Here is a 19,189-nt window from a genome sequence, read left to right as displayed (position 1 = left end):
AAATAGCGATTCCTCCATTGTTTTTTGCGCTTTGTTTTTACAGAATTCACTGTGCAATTAAAACAACATGTTAACTTTATTCTGAGGGTCAATACGATTACGGCGATACCAAAAATATATAGTTTTTTTCTGTTTTACTACTTTTACAAGGAAAAAATGAAACAACTTATTTTGAGTTTGCCAAATTCTGAGAGCCATAACTTTTTTATTTTTCCGTCGATTAAGTGGTATGAGGGCTTATTTTTTTGCGGGATAAGCTGTCGTTTTTAATGCTACCATTTTGGAGTACATGCGACGTACTGATCACTTTTTATTCCATTTTTTTGTGGGAGATGAGGAAACCAAAAAATAGCGATTCCGACGTTTCCATTTATTTTATTTTTTTTACAGTGTACACCGTGCTGGTTAAATAATGGTATATTGTAATAATTCAGACTCTTATGGATGTGGCGATACCAATTATGTTCATTTTTTTTACAATGCTCTAGGGGGAAAATGGCAAAAGGGGGGGTTTTTGAACTTTTAATATATATATTGTTTTTTTACATAAAAAAAACAAACTTTATTGGCTTAATAGGAGCACAAAGATGGCAGACCTGGGGGCCTTCATTAGGCCCCCAGGCTGCCACAGCTACCATCGCAACCCCGCGATTGCATTGCGGGGGGCACGATGAGCTGTCGCCCCCTCTTTCTAGCTATTTAAATGCCACGGTCGCTATTGACCGTGTTCACTCTGTGAGCCCGTTCCATACTTCCCCTACCCGGCTATGATGTAACCATACGTCAAATGTCGGGAAGGGGTTAAAGTCAGAAACTGAGCAGAGTTGGAAGAAGACCAGGTCAAGTGAATGCCCATCTTAATCTGTAGGAGAATTAGTACGTTTTGACAGACCTAGGGAGGAGGTTAAAGATAGAAACTGGTAGGCAGATGAGGAGATTGGGATATCAATGGGGATGTTAAAGTCACACATGATGAGTTGGTGTGTCAGATGATAGGAATTGTGGAAGCCCAGCAGCAAAATTATCCAGGACACCTTTGATTTAACCCTTTCAAGACCGAGCTCATTTTGGCCTTCAGGACCAGCCCCATTTTTTCAAATCTGACATGTGTCACTTTATGTGGTAATAACTCTGGAATGCTTTTGCCTATCCAAGCGATTCTGAGATTGTTTTCTCGTGACATATTGTACTTTATATTAGTGGAAAAATGTGGTCAGTAAATTCATTGCTTATTTGTGAAAAACACCAAAATTTTGAGAAAATTTGCAAAAATTATGATTTTTCTCATTTTAAATGTATCTGCTTGTAAAACAGATAGTAATACCACACAAAATAGTTACTATTTCATATATTCCATATGTCTACTTTATATTTGCATAGTTTTTGAACATTATTTTAGTTTTCTAGGACGTTACAAAGCTTAGTACTTTACCAGCAATTTCTCACATTTTCAAGAAAATTTCAAAAGGCTATTTTTACAGGGACCAGTTCAGTTCTAAAGCGGCTTTGAGGGCCTTATGTACTAGATAGACCCCATAAATCACCCCATATTAAAAACTGCACCCCTCAAAGTATTCAAAACAGCATTCAGAAAGTTTCTTAACCCTTTAGGCGTTTCACAGGAATGAAAGCAATGTATAGGGGAAATTGACAAATAATTTTTTTTTGCTGAAATTCATTTGTAATACATTTTTTTCTGTAACACAGAAGGTTTTACCAGAGAAATGCAACACAATATTTATTGCCCAGATTCTGCAGTTTTTAGAAATATCCCACATGTGGCCCTAGTGTGATAATGGACTGAAATACCGGCCTCAGAAGCAAAGGAGCACCTAGTGGATTTTGTGGCCTCCTATTTTTAGAATATATTTTAGGCACCATGTCGGGTTTGAAGAGGTCTTGTAGTGCCAAAACAGTGGAAATCCCCCAAAAGTGACACGGTTTTGGAAACTGCACCCCTCAAGAAATTTATCTAGGGGTATAGTTAGCATCTTGACCCCACAGGTCTTCTGCTATATTTATTGGAGTTTGCCAGTGAAAGTGAAAATCTCCTTTTTTTCTGAAAAAATATAAAAAAGAATAATATTTGCAAGGAATAAAGAATAAAAAGCACCCCAAAACTTGTAAAGCTACTTCTCCCGATTATAGCAATACCCCATATGTGGTACTAAACTGCTGTTTGGACCCACGGCAGAGCTCAGAAGGGAAGGAGCGCCATTTGGATTTTGAAGCGCAGATTGTGCTGGATTGGTTTTCAGTGCCATGTCGCGTTTGCAACGCCCTGGAGGGAGCAAAACGGTGGAAACCCCCCAAAAGTGACCCCATTTTGTAGACTACACCCCTCAAGGAATTTAGCATTTTGACCCCACAGTTTTTTTGCTGAATTTAGTGGAATTAGGCCGTGAAAATTAAAATCTACTTTTTTCTGAAAAAACATAGAAATGTTTAATTTTTACAATGAGTAAAGGAGAAAAATCACCCCAAAATTTGTAAAGCAATTTTTCCTGATTACAGCAATACGCCATATGTGGTAATAAACTGCTGATTGGACCCACGGCAAGACTCAGAAGGGAAGGAACAATATTTGGCTTTTGGAGCTCACATTTAGCTGGAATGGTTTTCGGGTGTCATGTCGCATTTGCAAAGCCCCTGAGGTACCAAAACAGTGGAAACCTCACAAAAGTCCCTTTAGGGGACTGGAACGAGCAATCATTAGGTCGCTGGTACAATACACTGCAGTACTAATGTATTGAAGTATAATATCATTTTTACAGGCTCCTGTAACAGCGCGATCGCTGTTCCTGTCCATTAGTTCCGGGTGTCAGCTGTAATACACAGCGGACACCTCCATATATAACCCCCCGCACCACGACATGCTATTAAGTTGTGGTGCGCGAAGGCGTTAATGCGCAGCGGATGGTGCAAAGTGAAAATTAAATTTTCCACTGATATACCATTTTAATGCATAATATGTTGTGCCCAGTTTGTGCCACTGAAGACAAATACCTCATACAATGTTGAGCGGGTTCTCCCGGATATAAAATATCATATATGTGGACGTAAGCTGGTGTTTGGGCACACTGTGGGGCTCAGAAGGGAGGGAGCGCCATTTGGCTTTTGGAGCGCAGAGTTTGCTTGGTAACTGTTCTGTTTGGGGTTTTGCTGGTATTTCAGTTTATGATGTGGGGGTATGTGTAAATTGGGCAGAGTACATCAGGTCATAATAAGAGGGTATAATAATTCGGTAAATAAATAATAATCTGCAGAAATGTGGCCAATGTCGCACTGATAAATGGCGCCCGATCTTATCCGCTTTTGGTCACTGCACAATTTCTGTCGCTATATTCTGAGAGCCATAACTTTTTTTATTTTTTATTCACCGGAGTCGTGCGAGGACTTTCTTGCGGGACAATCTGTAGTTTTTATTGGTACCATTTTAGGGTGTGATTTTTTTATCACTTTTTATTAGATTTTTTTGGCAAGCAAAGTGACAAAACAACAAATTCTGACAATGTTTTTTGTCTTTTTTTTTTTACACTTTTCACCGTGGGTTATAAATGACATTTTGCTTTATTCTGCAGGTCGGTACGATTACGGCGATACCAGATGTATATAGTTTTTTTTATGTTTTGTGGCGTTTGCGCAATAAAATCACTTTTCAATAAAATTATTTATGTTTTATGTCACCATATTCTGAGAGCCATAACTTTTTTATTTTTCAGTCAAAAAAGCTGTGTAAGTGCTTGTTTTTTGCGGGACGGGTTGTAGTTTTGGTACTATTTTAGGGTACATGCGACTTTTTGATCACTTTTTATTCTATATTTTTCGAGGGTTGATGACCAAAAAAATAGTGATTCTGACATTGTTTTTTAATTATTTTTTTTGCACTGTTCACCGTGCGGGAAAGATAATATTATCGTTTTATAGTTTGGGTCGTTGTGAATGCGGTCATACCAAATATGTGTACTTTTTTTTTTAACATTTTCATTTTTTTCCTATAATAAAATACTTATTATAGGAAAAAAAGCATTTTTTGTTTTCGTAACTTTTATAACTTGTTTTTACTCTTTTATAAAACATTTTTATGACTTTATTTTTTACTTGTTTTACTTGAAGACTGGCAGCACTGATCGCTGCTATAATACATTACACTACCTAGGTAGTGTAACTTATTATAAACTGTCAGTGTGACGCTTAGAGTCACACTGACAGGAAGCTTATGAGGACCGGGCTCCGGCTGGTTCTCATAGGCTGCTGTGCATGGCAGACCCGGGGGCCGTTGTATGGCCTCCGGTTCTGCCTTATAACCGACTGCAGCACAATCGGTCCACGGGAAAGTTTGTTGTAGCAACAAACTTTCCAGTTTGTTGTAGTAACAAACTTTCCCTGCGATCACATGACTGGGACCTGAACCAATTAGGTCCCGGTCATGTCTCCGGGACCAGAGGCAGGGGTTAACAGCGCTACTCTGAGACACCCGGATCGCGCTTTTAACACCCACCGTGAATTCACGTCTGCGCTGTACAAAGCCCAGCAAGTGCCGACGTGAATTTACTGTGAGCGGTCGGGAAGCGGTTAAAGAGGACCTGTCACCTCTACTGACATTTCTGACTTAGTAAATATTTACGTTCCCCATGAAATAACAATTCTGGAGCATATTTTCTTAGATCTCTATGTTGTGCTTTTTCTCTGTAATTCCTCCTAGAAATGTATGAATAAATTGACAAGTGGGTGTTACCAGTTAAGGGTGGTGTCGCTAGTCAGACTGACATCGTCCAATCAGTGCTGACAGTATCAGACTGTGTAGGGCATGGGTGGCAGTGGCGTAGCTATAAGGATGGCAGCGGTCGCAATTGCGACCGGGCCCCGAAGCCAGGGGGGCCCGCGGCCCCCCGCACCACATCAATAAAAAGTTACTATAGTAACTACTACTATAGTATATACAAGATCATTTCAATTTAAATTATCTTGTTTCAATATGACTCCTAGATTCTATGTGATCGCTCCATGCCTAATATATTTGAATATCGTTACATTTTTACTTTTTATATCATTTCCATTCAAGTTACCCAGCCTCTATCATGATTTCCACACACATTTAATATACCCGGAAATTTTTGAAAAATGTTTGTTATTTATTTTTTGTTATGGTGCGATATACATTTCTTTTGATTGTCTATTACCATGTTTATTATGGCTATATCATTCCTCTCTATATGGTCCTGTCGATAATATCCCAGGTGACAATTCCCTATACTGTTGTAACACAAGTGTAGATTGATCATCTATATGTTTTACCTCCATATGATTATTTAATTGTTATTTTCAATTTGTTCATGATACATTTATGTAATTTTTATTGCCATTTTGTTTAAAGAACCTTTTCTTCACTATTTCAGCGACAGTGACAAATGCCGTGTGTCGGCCGAAACGTCCTATCTAGTCGCGTACTACTACGATACCACCATTTTGTTTCAGTTGAAATAAAACTTAAATATATTTAGCATCTTGATCTCTTTTGTACTTTTGTGTGTGCTGGGGTTATCTTTCCCCAATACTGAAGCTGATTGGCAGGGTCCGACTCCCGGGAGCCGGCCAATCAGCTGTTTTGACGGGGCAACAGCAGTCGTACGACAGCTGCTTCCCCTTCATTCCGGTCACTTGCTCACACTGTGAATCCGTGTCGGCGATTCACAGTGTGAGCGAGTAAGGGAAATGAAGAGGAAGCAGCTCTTGTATGAGTTCTGCGGCCCCTTCAAAACAGCTGATTGGTAGGTCACGGGAGACGGACCCCGACACATCAGCTATTGATGGCCTATCCTGAGGAAAGGCCATCAATGTTTAGGGACTGGACAACCCCTTTAAGCCTATGATGTAGCAGGCATAGAGGGCCCATGAGACAGGATCACAGATTGTGTGATGCGGTCTGCTGGGCCCTGTATCTAAGCCAATCACATGGTAGGCTTAGATACATGGCCCATGTGTGATCCTGTCTGATGGGCCCTGTATTTAAGCCTACCACACTGTAGGTTAAGATACAGGGCCCCAGCACACAGTAATCTTATACTGTATAAGATTACTGTCTGCTAGACCCTGTATCTAAGCCTACCTTGTGGTAGGCTTAGATACAGGGTCCCACAGACAGTATCACACATGGCCCCTGTATCTAAGCCTAACACATGTGTTACTAATGTTTTTTTGTGTGTTTTCTTACAGGTTCGGTCGTTGGACTACGTCGGATTCCAGGACTACTTCGATGGCGGCTTCTTTTATTATCAATAAAATGGTTAATGAGGCTTGTGGGGGTTTATTTCAATAAAATATTTTTTCTATGTCTTTGTGTTTTTTTTTAAAACTATATTACTACTAGTAATGGCCGCCGGCTGATTGACAGCATCCATTGCTAAGGCGGGGCTTAGTGTTAGCTGGTACAGAGGCTAACACTAACCCCCTTTATTACCCCGGTACCCACTGCCACCAGGGGTGCTGGGAAGATTCGGGTACGAACCAGTACCTGACCATCTGTAGTGACAGTCGGGCAATGGGGCGGCTGCAGGCTGGTATTATCAGGCTGGGAAAGGCGAGAAACAGCGGCCCTTCCCACCCTGGTAATGCTGCCTGCTGCTGCTTTATTGTATCTGGCTGGTTATGAAAAATGGGGGGGACCCCACGTCATTTTTAAAAAATAAATAAAAAATAGTTGGAAAGAACGATGTGGGGTCCCCCCCAATTTTCATAACCAGCCAGATACAACACAGCAGCAGCAGGCAGCATTACCAGGATGGGGAGGACCACTGTTTTTGGCCTTCTACGGCCTAATTCTACCAGCCTGCGGTGCCTGACCGTCACTACAGATGGTCGTGTACTTGTTCGTACCTGGCTCTTCCCAGTACCCTGGTGGTGGTGGGTACAGGGGTAATAATGGGGGTTAGTGTTAGCCTCTGCACCTGCTAACATTAAGCCCCGCCTTAGTAATGGAGGTTGTCAATCAGCCAGCGGCAATTACTAAGGCGGTAATAATAAAGTTTCAAAAAATACAAGCACATAGAAAAAATATTTGATTGAAATAAAAAAACACAACCCCCATTAACCATTTTATTGAGAATAAAAAAATTCTGTCATTGAAGGCCTCGAACCTGACGTAGTCCAACAACCGAACTTGTAAAAAAACAAACACACAAAAATAATTAGTAGCACATAAAAAAGCAAAACAATTATTATTCTTACCTTTCCTGGGTCCAGCGCTGGAGCCGCAATGTCAGCGAGCCGGGCCCTATATCTAATCCTATCATGTGTGATACTGTCTGCTGAGCCCTATATCTAATCCTATCATGTGGGATTCTGTCTGCTGAGCCACTGTATCTAATCCAATCATGTGTGATACTGTCTGCTGAGCCCTATATCTAATCCTATCATGTGTGATACGGTCTGCTGAGCCCTATATCTAATCCAATCATGTGGGATTCTGTCTGCTGAGCCACTGTATCTAATCCAATCATGTGTGATACTGTCTACTGAGCCACTGTATCTAATCCTATCATGTGTGATACTGTCTGCTGAGCCGCTGTATCTAATCCTATCATGTATGGTACTGTCTGCTGAGCTGTGTATCTAATCCTATCATGTGTGATACTGTCTGCTGGACCACTGTATCTAATCCTATCATGTGTGATACTGTCTTCTGAGCCGATGTATCTAATCCTATCCATAGTTTATAGTGTCGTAGTGCTATAGATATGCTATGCTGTCTCCTATACACACACACACATATTTTTTTGGGGCGGACACAAATGTATTGAGGCTATTTCCCCTGACATTTTAAGTCCTTAGTGACGCCCCTGGCTGCTAGTGCTGCATTGTTGGTTCACTTAGGAGACCCAGCGATGCAGCTGAAAGCTGCGGACCATCGGCCATGAGAAGTTTGCGCGGGGGGGGAGGGGGGAATAAGAACTTTTGCATCAGGGCCCATGAGCCTTTAGCTACGCCCCCGATGGGTTGGTAACATCAATCATTTTGTCTGGCCCTCCGGGATGCACTGATCTTACTCACTGACCACCGTGTCATTCACCGCCATCCTCCTGCTTCTAAATGTGCGTGATGTCACTCACATTAAGGAGGAGGAGGGCGGATGGAGCCAAGAAGTGTCATTCCCTACTAGTGAGGTCGGTGAATGCCGGCCCGAGAGTGAACCAGTCCAGTTACGTGACCTGGGTGTAATGACGGGGTAGGAAGACAGACAGGTGAGCCCTAATCTACCCGCCACTCAGTCCCTGCCTACTTGCACGGCCCGTCCTAGGCGACGGCGTACAACTGGGCGACGGTCCCTACGCTCAATATGTGTACGACAGACAAACAGACAAGGGTACACAGAAGCTAAGGGAAATGGGGCAGTTGCCCACGGCAACACCGTGAGCAACAGGAGTAGTGAACGAGCCGGGTCATACCAGGAGTGTACGAGGTACCAAACGCAGAGCAGGAGCGTAGTCAGTAAAGCCAGGGTCAAAATGAAGCAGGGTCAATAATAATAGCAGGAGCAGCAGAGCCGGGAAACAGGAAAGAATCACAGGCAAAGGACAAGCATGAAATTAAGGTATAAAAAGGCCAAGGGCGGGAGCTAGCTCCGTCTGGCCAGGCTGTGATAGGTTCTCCCACTCCTGAGCCTACCAGCCTGACTGGTAGAAGATCGTGTCACTCTCTCAGACTTAGGCCTCATTTACACGAACGTGATATACGTCCGTGCGACGCGCGTGCTTTTCACGCGGGTCGCACGGACCTATACAAGTCTATGGGGGCATGCAGACAGTCCGTGAGTTTTTCTCAGCGTGAGTGCGCTGAAAAAAACTCACGACATGTTCTAAATTTCTGCGTTTTTCGCGCATCACGCACCCATTGAAGTCAATGGGTGCGTGAAAACCACGAAGGTCACACGGAAGCACTTCCGTGCGAACTGCGTGATTCGCGCAGGAGCTGTCAAACTCTGAATGTAAACAGAAAAGCACCACGTGCTTGGCACAGGCGTTTTTACGTTCGTGTGCATGGGGCCTAAGGGGTTTTCTCAGACTGTCATCATGGCATATGTTCTTGGTGACATCTATTGCTGTATTATAAGGGTACCTTTAAGGCATCTAGGCTGAAGCCAGACTCCACGATGTTAGACACTTGTTGTCCTGCATCTATGTCCTCCAAAATTCTCACAGCTCTGACACATTCACTTGCTCTTTGATGAACCTAGAAATGTTAATGAATGTGTGTGATTTAGCAAAACATTCCACAGAAAACAATTAATTTGTGTAAACGGTCTCTGTTCACATCTGCGTTATGCTCTTTCCGTCAGAAATAACTAAATCCCTGTCTGAAACCTGACGGACCCCCATTATAGGTCAATGGGATCCATCAGAATACATTGGGATCTGTTCTAAAAAGGAACTGTGATCTTCTTTATGAATGGGAAGCCTTGACCGTAGAGTGAACACAGCTTTTAAAAAACATTAGGAGAGATGTCATTACCATAAATTGTGTGTATTTCATCCATTTGTATAGTATACATGTGCTATTAATAAAGATGTCATTTTACAATAGTTTTATTATCACAGATACACACTGGTTATCACTCCAGCTCCTCACTGACCTAAAAGCATTGGTAGAACAAGAAATCTGAAATACCTGATAGTTACGCAGATAAAACTCCTTCATTCCCGGTTGCACTTTTTTAAATGGGACCCAGATCTCCTGCGGGGATGTGCCAGCATTTCCTTCTGAAAAATGGTACGTAGCACAGGCTGAGCCATCCCTGTAAAAAGATGATATTATTCATGGTATAGAAAAGTCTCCGCACAATACCAGTATTTACAACTGAATCCACCGTCATCACTAACATTAATAAACATTGAAAAAGCTGCGGCAGGTAACTAACTACACACCATGATTCTCCTATCTGTCTATACGTCTTCCTATTATATAAAATACTAATAATCTTCATGTATTAAGCGCAACGCTTTACAATTATACTAGAACTTTATACTTAATGTCTCCTCCTCTTTTTCACTACTTTTCATAACTGTGCCCCCAATATGTATTTTTTTTTTTTACCTACTCACCTGTGTTCAAGGGCAGCTACCAGGAAACCATGGGATGCCAGTTCCATACACAGGGACGAGTATACTGTTCTGAGGGAGGGAAAATAAAAAGCATACATATTGGTGCGTGCTAATCCAGCATGCCTGTTTCAGGCGAGGTGGAAATGAAAATGTTGGGAAATACAACCCGGCGGGCGGGCTGGGGAAGGGGTGGCGCGGGGCCCATCGGGGGAAGCGGGGTTCCGGGGATGGGAGGACGGGGCCCCCTGCTACACATACTAATATGTATTACCGAGAAAGTTTCAGTATTTATACCTTTTCCCATACAATCTTAGATCTGTACACCATGCAGTAAGCTCTCCTTTCATTGGTTCATGAGTCACAAGTTTTGTATCATGTCTACATAATAAATGTACTCAGTGAAATACTTACCATGCCTATGCATATTTTTATGCTTGTCCTCAGCTGACCAAATATTTCAACATAAAGATATATTTTTTTTATTCATTTCTCACCTAAAAGCCCCCAGCCCATGAGAGAAGATGACAAGTGGTTTCCGGTCTGTACCCAGCAGAAAGTTTCCATTCCATGTGACAGGAATTTGTGGGTTCCCTGTCAATAAAAGTATAAGGTTACTGAGGTAAATAGTTGATATCATATTTCACGGTGGGCAATGAATTCTGTCAGTCATTAGGGAATTGCGTGTACAGCTATTCCATAGCATAGAACCATTAGTTGAGTCGCTCATTTTTGGCTGATAGTGGAAAGCAAGGAGTCTAAAATATTTGATAAGGAAGCAGTCGTATAATGCTTGGGTGAGCCGAGTCCTCCTCTGCTTTGGCTGACAGAGGAGGTCGCCTCTTTTACATGCACAGCCCCTTTAAGGACTACATGGCCCTGTTACTAGGGCACTGAATACACTGTTCCGACTAGTGCCAGTCACTTTGCCCTTTTTCCCATAAGTGCTAGCCAGTTTACTTACCTCTACCATGCTCCTGCGATGTTCAGCTGGAAGACCACTCACATGTGCTGATGTCTTCTTAAACGGTTATTACGGTTTCAGCAAATAAATGTTATTCATTGTGTGACAAAAAAGTTTTCCGTGTATGTTCTCAATTCCTCCTGGTTTTCCAGATCTCTGCTTGTTGTCATTGGATAGGATTCGGAACCTTCATTGCTTACATTCAGTTGATAATATCTGTCCTGGTCATGTGATAATCACACAGGTGCATGGCTCGTTGCAGTAGGTTGAAGGGTTCATACTGTAGGTTTTTTTGCGTTTTTTAACATGCGTTTTTTTGTTTGGACAGACATGGGCGTTTATCTTACGAAACAAAAAAAATGCATGTTAAAGAGGCTCTGTCACCAGATTTTGCAACCCCTATCTGCTATTGCAGCAGATAGGCGCTGCAATGTAGATTACAGTAACGTTTTTATTTTTAAAAAACGAGCATTTTTGGCCAAGTTATGACCATTTTTGTAGTTATGCAAATGAGGCTTGCAAAAGTCCAAGTGGGTGTGTTTAAAAGTAAAAGTCCAAGTGGGTGTGTATTATGTGCGTACATCGGGGCGTTTTTAATACTTTTACTAGCTAGGCGCTCTGAAGAGAAGTAACATCCTCTTCTCTTCAGAACGCCCAGCTTCTGACAGTGCAGACCTGTGACGTCACTCACAGGTCCTGCATCGTGACGGCCACATCGGCACCAGAGGCTACAGTTGATTCTGCAGCAGCATCAGCGTTTGCAGGTAAGTCGATCTTACCTGCAAACGCTGATGCTGCTGCAGAATCAACTGTAGCCTCTGGTGCCGATGTGGCCGTCACGATGCAGGACCTGTGAGTGACGTCACAGGTCTGCACTGTCAGAAGCTGGGCGTTCTGAAGAGAAGAGGATGTTACTTCTCTTCAGAGCGCCTAGCTAGTAAAAGTATTAAAAACGCCCCGATGTACGCACATAATACACACCCACTTGGACTTTTACTTTTAAACACACCCACTTGGACTTTTGCAAGCCTCATTTGCATAACTACAAAAATGGTCATAACTTGGCCAAAAATGCTCGTTTTTTAAAAATAAAAACGTTACTGTAATCTACATTGCAGCGCCTATCTGCTGCAATAGCAGATAGGGGTTGCAAAATCTGGTGACAGAGCCTCTTTAAAAACGCAAAAAAAAAACAAAAAGAATGCAGTGTGAACCCAGCCTGACAGAGTTGTATCCTGTAACCAAGACGAAAACAAGACAATTTCTATCTAACTCTTTCCTGCTGCCGCCAGTATTTGCTTTTTTCTTTTTTTTTTATCCCCAACATTCAAAAACGAAAGCACATTTTAATTTTTCATGGCAGAGGAAAGGTGACCGAAAAACAGAATTTCTGCCATTTTTTCTGGCATTCACTGTGCAGGATAGATAATGTTATAGTTTAAAGTGTAGCTAAATGTTCGACAAACTTCTGACATGTCATGTCAGAAGTTTGGATTGGTGGGGGTCCGAGCACGGAGACCCCCACCAATCGCTAGAACAAAGCAGATGAAGCGTTCGTGTGAGCGCTCAGCTGCTTCGTTTCTGTTCGGCTTTTTCCGGAAATAAATGTATCGTGTACAGGCTCATAGACTTTCTATTGAGTCCGTAGACCGAAACATTTATTTACGGAAAAAACTGAACAGACACGAAGCGTCTGAGCGCTCACACGAACGCTTCATCTGCTTTGTTCTAGCGATTGGTGGGGGTCTCTGTGCTCGGACCCCCACCAATCCAAACTTCTGACATGTCACTATGACATGTCAGAAGTTTGTCAAATGTTTAGCTACACTTTAATAATTCAGATAATTATGTTTATTTTTAACATTAATTTACATTAAAAAAATAAAAAAAAGTTTTTATTTAAAGTTCTGTTTTTTATTTATCCTTATAAAACTTTTTAAACATCTTTTTGCATTTTTTATCCCACTAGGGAACCTGAACATGCAATCTTATGTATTGTTTTGTCCTTTTAGTGTTCTCCTATTAAAGGTGTTATCCGGGGACCAAATATTGCTTTGCATTCATATTTTTATGTAAATAGAAGTCACTTACTAATATAGTTTAATAAAAAATTCGGTACTAAATGGTGCAGTTCAAACCCAGTGAACTGTTCCCGGAAGTCCTGGAGCCTTTCTAATATTGATGACGCGTGTTATCAATGGTGGCGTGACCGCAAGGGGCAGTCACATTGCCTATTGCTGGAGTCCCCGAGCAGAGCATCAGCTAGCGCTTTGCTCGGGACTCCAGCATTGCTCCCGACATTTGGTCAGTGAATTCAGTGCTTTCCTATTGCTGGAGTCCCCAGGCAGAGCATAAGCTGATGCTCTGCCTGGGGACTCCAGCACTGCTGCCAACGTCACTGTCCATATATGTCACTGTCAGCTGATGATCAGCTCGGGAACTCCAGTATTGCTGCCGACATCATTGCCCATATATGGACAGTGACGTTGGCAACAGTGCTGGAGTCACCGGACAGAGCATCAGCTGATGCTCTGCTCGGGGACTCCAGCGATAGGAAACCCCTTAAGTCACTGCCCATATATGAGCTGATGCTCTGCCTGGGGACATCAACACTGCTGCTAACGTTACTGTCCATATATGGGCAATCACATTGGCAGCAGTATTGGAGTGCCCGAGCTGAGCATCAGCTGATGCTCTGACTGGGGGCTCCGGCACTGTTGCCAACGTTACTGACACTGTCCATATATGGACAGTGACGTTGGCAGCAGTGCTGGAGTCCCCAGGCAGAGCATCAGCTGATGCTCTGCTCGGAAACTCCAGCTATAGGAAACCCCTGAAGTTACTGACCAAATGTCGGGAGCAAAGCGCTAGCTGATGCTCTGCTCGGGGACTCCAGCAATAAGCAGTGTGACTGCCGCTTGCGGTCATGCCATTGATAACACTCTGAAATGAACAGCACAGGAAGCAAGCCCTCCGTCACGTGGGGCCGCGTCGGTGCGTCATCCATATTAGAAAAGCTCCAGCACTTCCGGGAACAGTTCACCGGGTCGGAACGGCACCATTGAGTACCGATTTTAAAATTAAAGTACATTAGTAAGTGACTTCTATTTACATAAAAATATGAATGCAAAGCAATTTTTGGTGCCCGGATAACCCCTATAAGTGTTATCCTATTAGGGTATGTTCACACAGACAGTATAATCTAAAGATTTTCTTTTTTTGGAGCAGATTCTGACACGGTTTCCGCATCAAAAAAAACGTTGTGAACTGAGCCTTTATGTAAAAACCGCAACAAAACTCAATTTGCGTTCTTTAGTACAGAAATATGCTCCCCCTTCAAAAAGAACGGGAGAAATCCGAGTTTTCATTTCTGCCACAGATTATCTTCAGAATGCGGGGTGACTATGGGAACATACCCTATAGTTGGTATACGTCTCCCTACATCCACAGCGCCACCTGCTGGCATGTTGTTACCAAGTATAAATGAGGCTCCATACTGGGCAGCTCTGCCCTCCCAACCACGGATACCCATCAGGCTGGCCAGGTAGTTGGGTCGAGGACACCACGGAGTAGGCGCTTTCTGATCTTCTGAGGAACTACAGGGGTAGAAGAGCCGGAAGAAGCAGCCCTGTGAGGAGGACACAAGGGAACCGTAACTTCTACAGGTTTACACAGCATCCCCCCGCCGCCCATGTCGCCGGTGTGTTCTGTTCAGTCACCTCCTTGCCGGCTCCCACCATGACATCCGTGCAGCCCACTGGGTGTGCCCCTGCTGCAGGGGGTATTGTCAGGGACACTGCGCTCCCCATGTGTATGGCGGCTCTGCTGTGACTGGCACTAGACCATGTCATAACCGCAAAAACAAAGTCCAAAGATTGCAGGGACAGGATCCATTGCTGGTGCGGATGAGGGAACGACTTCCTGGGTCACCTGAACTAACGCTGCCCGCCTCCCAACACGAGAGCGCTGCTTATTGGAATGTATAGGGGATAGTCGGGGTCTGTATAGGGGATATTCTGAGCTGGGCTCTTTATCTAGGTGGAGTCTGGTCTGCAGCGCGTATTAGTACTGGGGCTCTGGAGGGTCTCTATTTATGGGTCTAGTGTCTAATAGAAAAAGTGCAGTAGTTGCCCATAGCAACAATCACATTTCACCTATCAAAGCCCTGGAAAAGTATAGCTGCGATCTGATTGGTTGCGATAGAAAAACTAATGTTATATAAATAAGGAAATACAAGGCACATTTATAATGTTGGACTGTGTGTCAGCCTGAAGACGCATGATAGCGTGCCTTGTAGAGGAGTGCAGCAAAAGGGGCGGGCCTGTTCACATCAGCGTTGGCTTTCCGTCCCGGGGTTCCGTCTGGTGAACCCCGCAACAGAAAGTCAAACTGAAACCACAGCTTCCATTTCAGTCATCATTGATATCAGTGGTGACTGAAACATTGCTAATGGTTTCCGTTCGTCACCATTCCGGAAGGTTTCCGTTTTAACGACGGAATAATTAGCGGAGTCGACTGCTATTGATTCCGTCGGAAAAACGGAAACCTTCCGGAATTGTGACGAACGGAAACCATTAGCAATGTTTCCGTCACCATTGATACCAATAGTGACGGAAACCCGGAACGGAAAGCCAACGCTGATGTGAACAGGCGCTTACATGAAAAATGGTCCCGCCATCTCCCTGAGGCCATTTACAAAAGATGCAAAGTATGACTATAGGCCTGTTCACGTCACCGTTGGCTTTCCATTCCGGGGTTCCGTCGACTCCGCTATTCCGTCGGAAAACCGGAAACCTGCCGGAATGGTGACGAACATAAAGCATTAGCGATGTTTCCGTCACCATTGATATCAATGGTGACTGAAACGGAAGCTGTGGTTTCACTTTCCGTTGCGGGGTTCACCCGACGGAACCCCGGAACGGAAAGCGAATGGTGATGTGAACAGGCCCTTACTCATACATGCAATCCGTCAGGTCTCTTATGTGTCTGTTTGCAAACAGACCTGGCATAGTTGTCATAGTATACTACTACATAAAATGTTCGTGTTCCTTTAAGATGAAAAAAGTGGCAACTTTATAAAATGAGAAATTGCATGTAGATGCATAGAAAAAAACATCGTATGCCAGTCATATGTAAATTGCGTTATTTTTTTTGTATAGAAAATATAGTTGAGGAAAAGCCATACTGTAATGACCATTTGATGTCCTGTAGGTGTCCCTAGACCTAGTGATGCCAACAGCAGACTGTTCCCACACTAGGGACACATGCTACCTACACAGTGGGACCACCCGGAATATATTCTACGTTGCAATGCCCATATAGTAGTTTAGGCCGATTGTATGTGTCTGCTCCCTGCTTTTTACCTGCCTTGAAGAAAAAAAAGAAAAAAAACCTGCTTTCCCAAAGGCTGAGTGCCATGGATTTTCTTCTCTGAGAGATTGCATGCCCTCTGGCACAAGTGCTCTATGATCATGTCTTTTAGCAGGGCAGAGGTATGGTATTCCAGGACAATGGCAGGAATCCTTTGCTGTCTCCCTGTATTCTGGATACTTGTTTGTGGATCCACGAGCCACATGTGGCTATCGCTGCTGTATAATAGACAACAGTCCTCATAGCCCCTACGCTAGCAGAGGTGGAATAACACCTCATAGAGCATTTCCCTTCATTGCATCTATTCTACGCTACACACGTCTACTGCGTAGTCTAGAACTCCATCCCCTACACAGTAGAGGAAGAGAAGTGACAAATGCTCCAAGTTAGGGCTGGGCAATTTAATCAACTTAATTTGATTAATTCGCCCTCAAGGCCCCTAACTACTCTGTTTTTCAACAGAATCGTTAAATCAATATATATTTTTTTTTTTAGTGGTGCCGTTCTGCAGGAGGAAGCTCCGTCCCGCCCCCTCGTCACTGCCTGATCTCCCCGTCTAACAAGCTGCGCCCCTTCTGTCTCTGCTTCCCCACTGCTGTTCCCCTTGTAGATAGCGCCGCTGTAGCTCCCGCTAGGAGCTGTATCCCTGGTCAAAGCGTTGGCAACCTCTGGCCAGGGATTCAGCGCCTACGAGGAGGGGGGGTGGGGTGGCAGTGCGATTTACATGTGGGGGTGCGATCTACAAGGGGGGTGGGGCGGTTGATCTACATGTGGGGTGCGATCTACAAGGGAGGGAGTGGTGCTGCGATCTACAAGGAGGGGTGGTGGGGATGTGATGTGCAAGGGTGGCACTGTTACTATATGGGGGCAGTGTGGCACGATCTATGGGGGCCCTGTGGCACGATCTACATGGGCACACTGGTGTTTTCAGGGGATTGGTACAAAAAGAAACCTGATAAAGGAAATCCATTTGGAGAGACTGATGCAAAATGAACATGAAAAACTGACAAGTGATCAGTTTTTAATGGCCATTTTTTTTCACTGTCGTGTGACTAAATGACTGATGTCGGGAGTCCCGTTCACATGTACCGTGTTTGAGCCGGAAACCTGGTAGACACACGGACCGTTTTTCACGGTCCAGTCACGGTCGTGTGAATCGGGCCTTAATGTCATTTATTTAACCCTCCATGGTGGGGCCGGTACTGCACAGGGTCCCGCTCACACTATAATGTAATCTCACCCCAGAGTGCCCGCTCGGCGCTATCTGCCTGGCCCTGCTGCAATTTACACTGCTCTCGCCCACAATGTCGGAGACCGGCTGAGGTGGTGACGGGCAGAGAGGGATGTTCGTGCACGCAGCGCATCATTGATTATAGATTTTATTAACCTGTTCCCTGCCGGGGAACACAGAAGTTATAATCATTAGATATACATTTTTCCAATAGTATTTCTGATAAAGTATTTGCAGAGGTTAAAAGTTGTGAAGTTGCATACAATTATTATAGTAATATATGTTAAAAAGTTATTTATATAAAGAAAATAATTTATTAAATGATCTCTTGGTGGTTTTTTTTCAGTTTATTTAACAGTAATAAGAAAAAAATCGAGATTCAAATCGAAAATCGGCCATAGGGTTGAAAAAAAAAATTTGAGATTTTATTTTTTCGCTAAATCCCCCAGCCCTACTTCAAGTACATTTTATCTTCAGAACAGCAGCTGGCATTAGTACCCCTGCCCTTACTAAGGGTGAACCCACACTGCAACTGAGACATTAAAAAGTAATATCTGTGCTTTACTGTGGATGTCTAACTCAACGGGAGGAGGATAAGGAAAACCTATTCTGCAGTCAACTTCTCCTAATCTGACTTTGGGACCATGTTTGGATTGGCAGGAATTCCACACCACTGGATGATAGAGATGTTAACAATCATTTCTAGTATGCCAATCGCTCCATGTACAAGTAGACCTCTCCGCCAATTATTATTCTTAGAAAGAATAGCAGATAACGTTTCATACCTGAAGTATTAAAATATACTACTGGAGGCCTGTGTATCTGTCAAAAAAAAAAAGAGGGAAGAATGTAAATAAAGTGCATTACATATTTCTTAATAGAGGGATCTACTAGTAGAGAATACAAGACGTTGGGGGAGGGGTTACATTTGCTTAGACTTTTAGTCAGTGTTTCAGGTATATTATCCAACTGCCCTTATGAGATTTGAATCGCCCAAAGGATTTTGATTTATCTTCCTCTCGGTCACATAAATAGGTCTCAGACACAAACATTATTTTTTTTACCTTTTTAAAAGGGGTTTTCCCATCAGACATTTATGACACATTCACAGGATTTGTCATAAATGTCAGATAGATGCGGGTCCCACCTCTGGAACCCGCACCTATCTCTAGAACGGGGCCCTCTAAAGCCCATTCTATCGCTCTGTGTTCCGGCTGAATAGTTTGATTTCGTGCTGCCACGTGTTACGGAAACAGTGTAGCTCGCTGATCTACGCCGTTTCTGTAAGTCCCATAGAACTGAATGGTAGTTACAGAAACCGTGTAGCTCGCATGCTACGCAGCTTCCGTAACTGTCATTCACTTCCTAGGGACTTACGGAAACGGCGTAGATCAGCGAGCTACACAGTTTCCGTAATTCATGGTCGGAAATCACACACTTCAACCACAACACAGAGCGGTAGAACGGGCTTTAGAGGGCCCCGTTCTAGAGATAGGTGCGGGTCCCAGAGGTGGGACCCGCATCTATCTG

At 43.5% G+C, this 19,189-nt stretch overlaps 1 protein-coding gene across 1 annotated transcript in view; it reads right to left on the bottom strand.

Moving 5' to 3' along the window:
• LOC142743080 (platelet-activating factor acetylhydrolase 2, cytoplasmic-like) overlaps positions 1–15,149 on the bottom strand; it is a 63,841-nt gene extending 48,692 nt beyond the window's left edge. Inside the window, exons 1-6 of the mRNA XM_075853468.1 lie at positions 14,778–15,149; positions 14,533–14,686; positions 10,592–10,688; positions 10,098–10,166; positions 9,664–9,790; positions 9,115–9,228 (exon numbers count right to left, since the gene is read on the bottom strand). Of these exons, the coding sequence (XP_075709583.1) occupies positions 9,115–9,228; positions 9,664–9,790; positions 10,098–10,166; positions 10,592–10,688; positions 14,533–14,686; positions 14,778–14,909 (693 nt within the window). The 5' untranslated portion in view covers positions 14,910–15,149. The remainder of the gene's footprint in view (positions 1–9,114; positions 9,229–9,663; positions 9,791–10,097; positions 10,167–10,591; positions 10,689–14,532; positions 14,687–14,777) is intronic.
• Positions 15,150–19,189: the final 4,040 nt, after the last annotated feature.

Source organism: Rhinoderma darwinii, chromosome 2, assembly GCF_050947455.1.
Source record: "Rhinoderma darwinii isolate aRhiDar2 chromosome 2, aRhiDar2.hap1, whole genome shotgun sequence".
Taxonomy (NCBI): Eukaryota; Metazoa; Chordata; class Amphibia; order Anura; family Rhinodermatidae; genus Rhinoderma; species Rhinoderma darwinii.
This window is presented reverse-complemented; position numbering and strand designations above follow the sequence as displayed.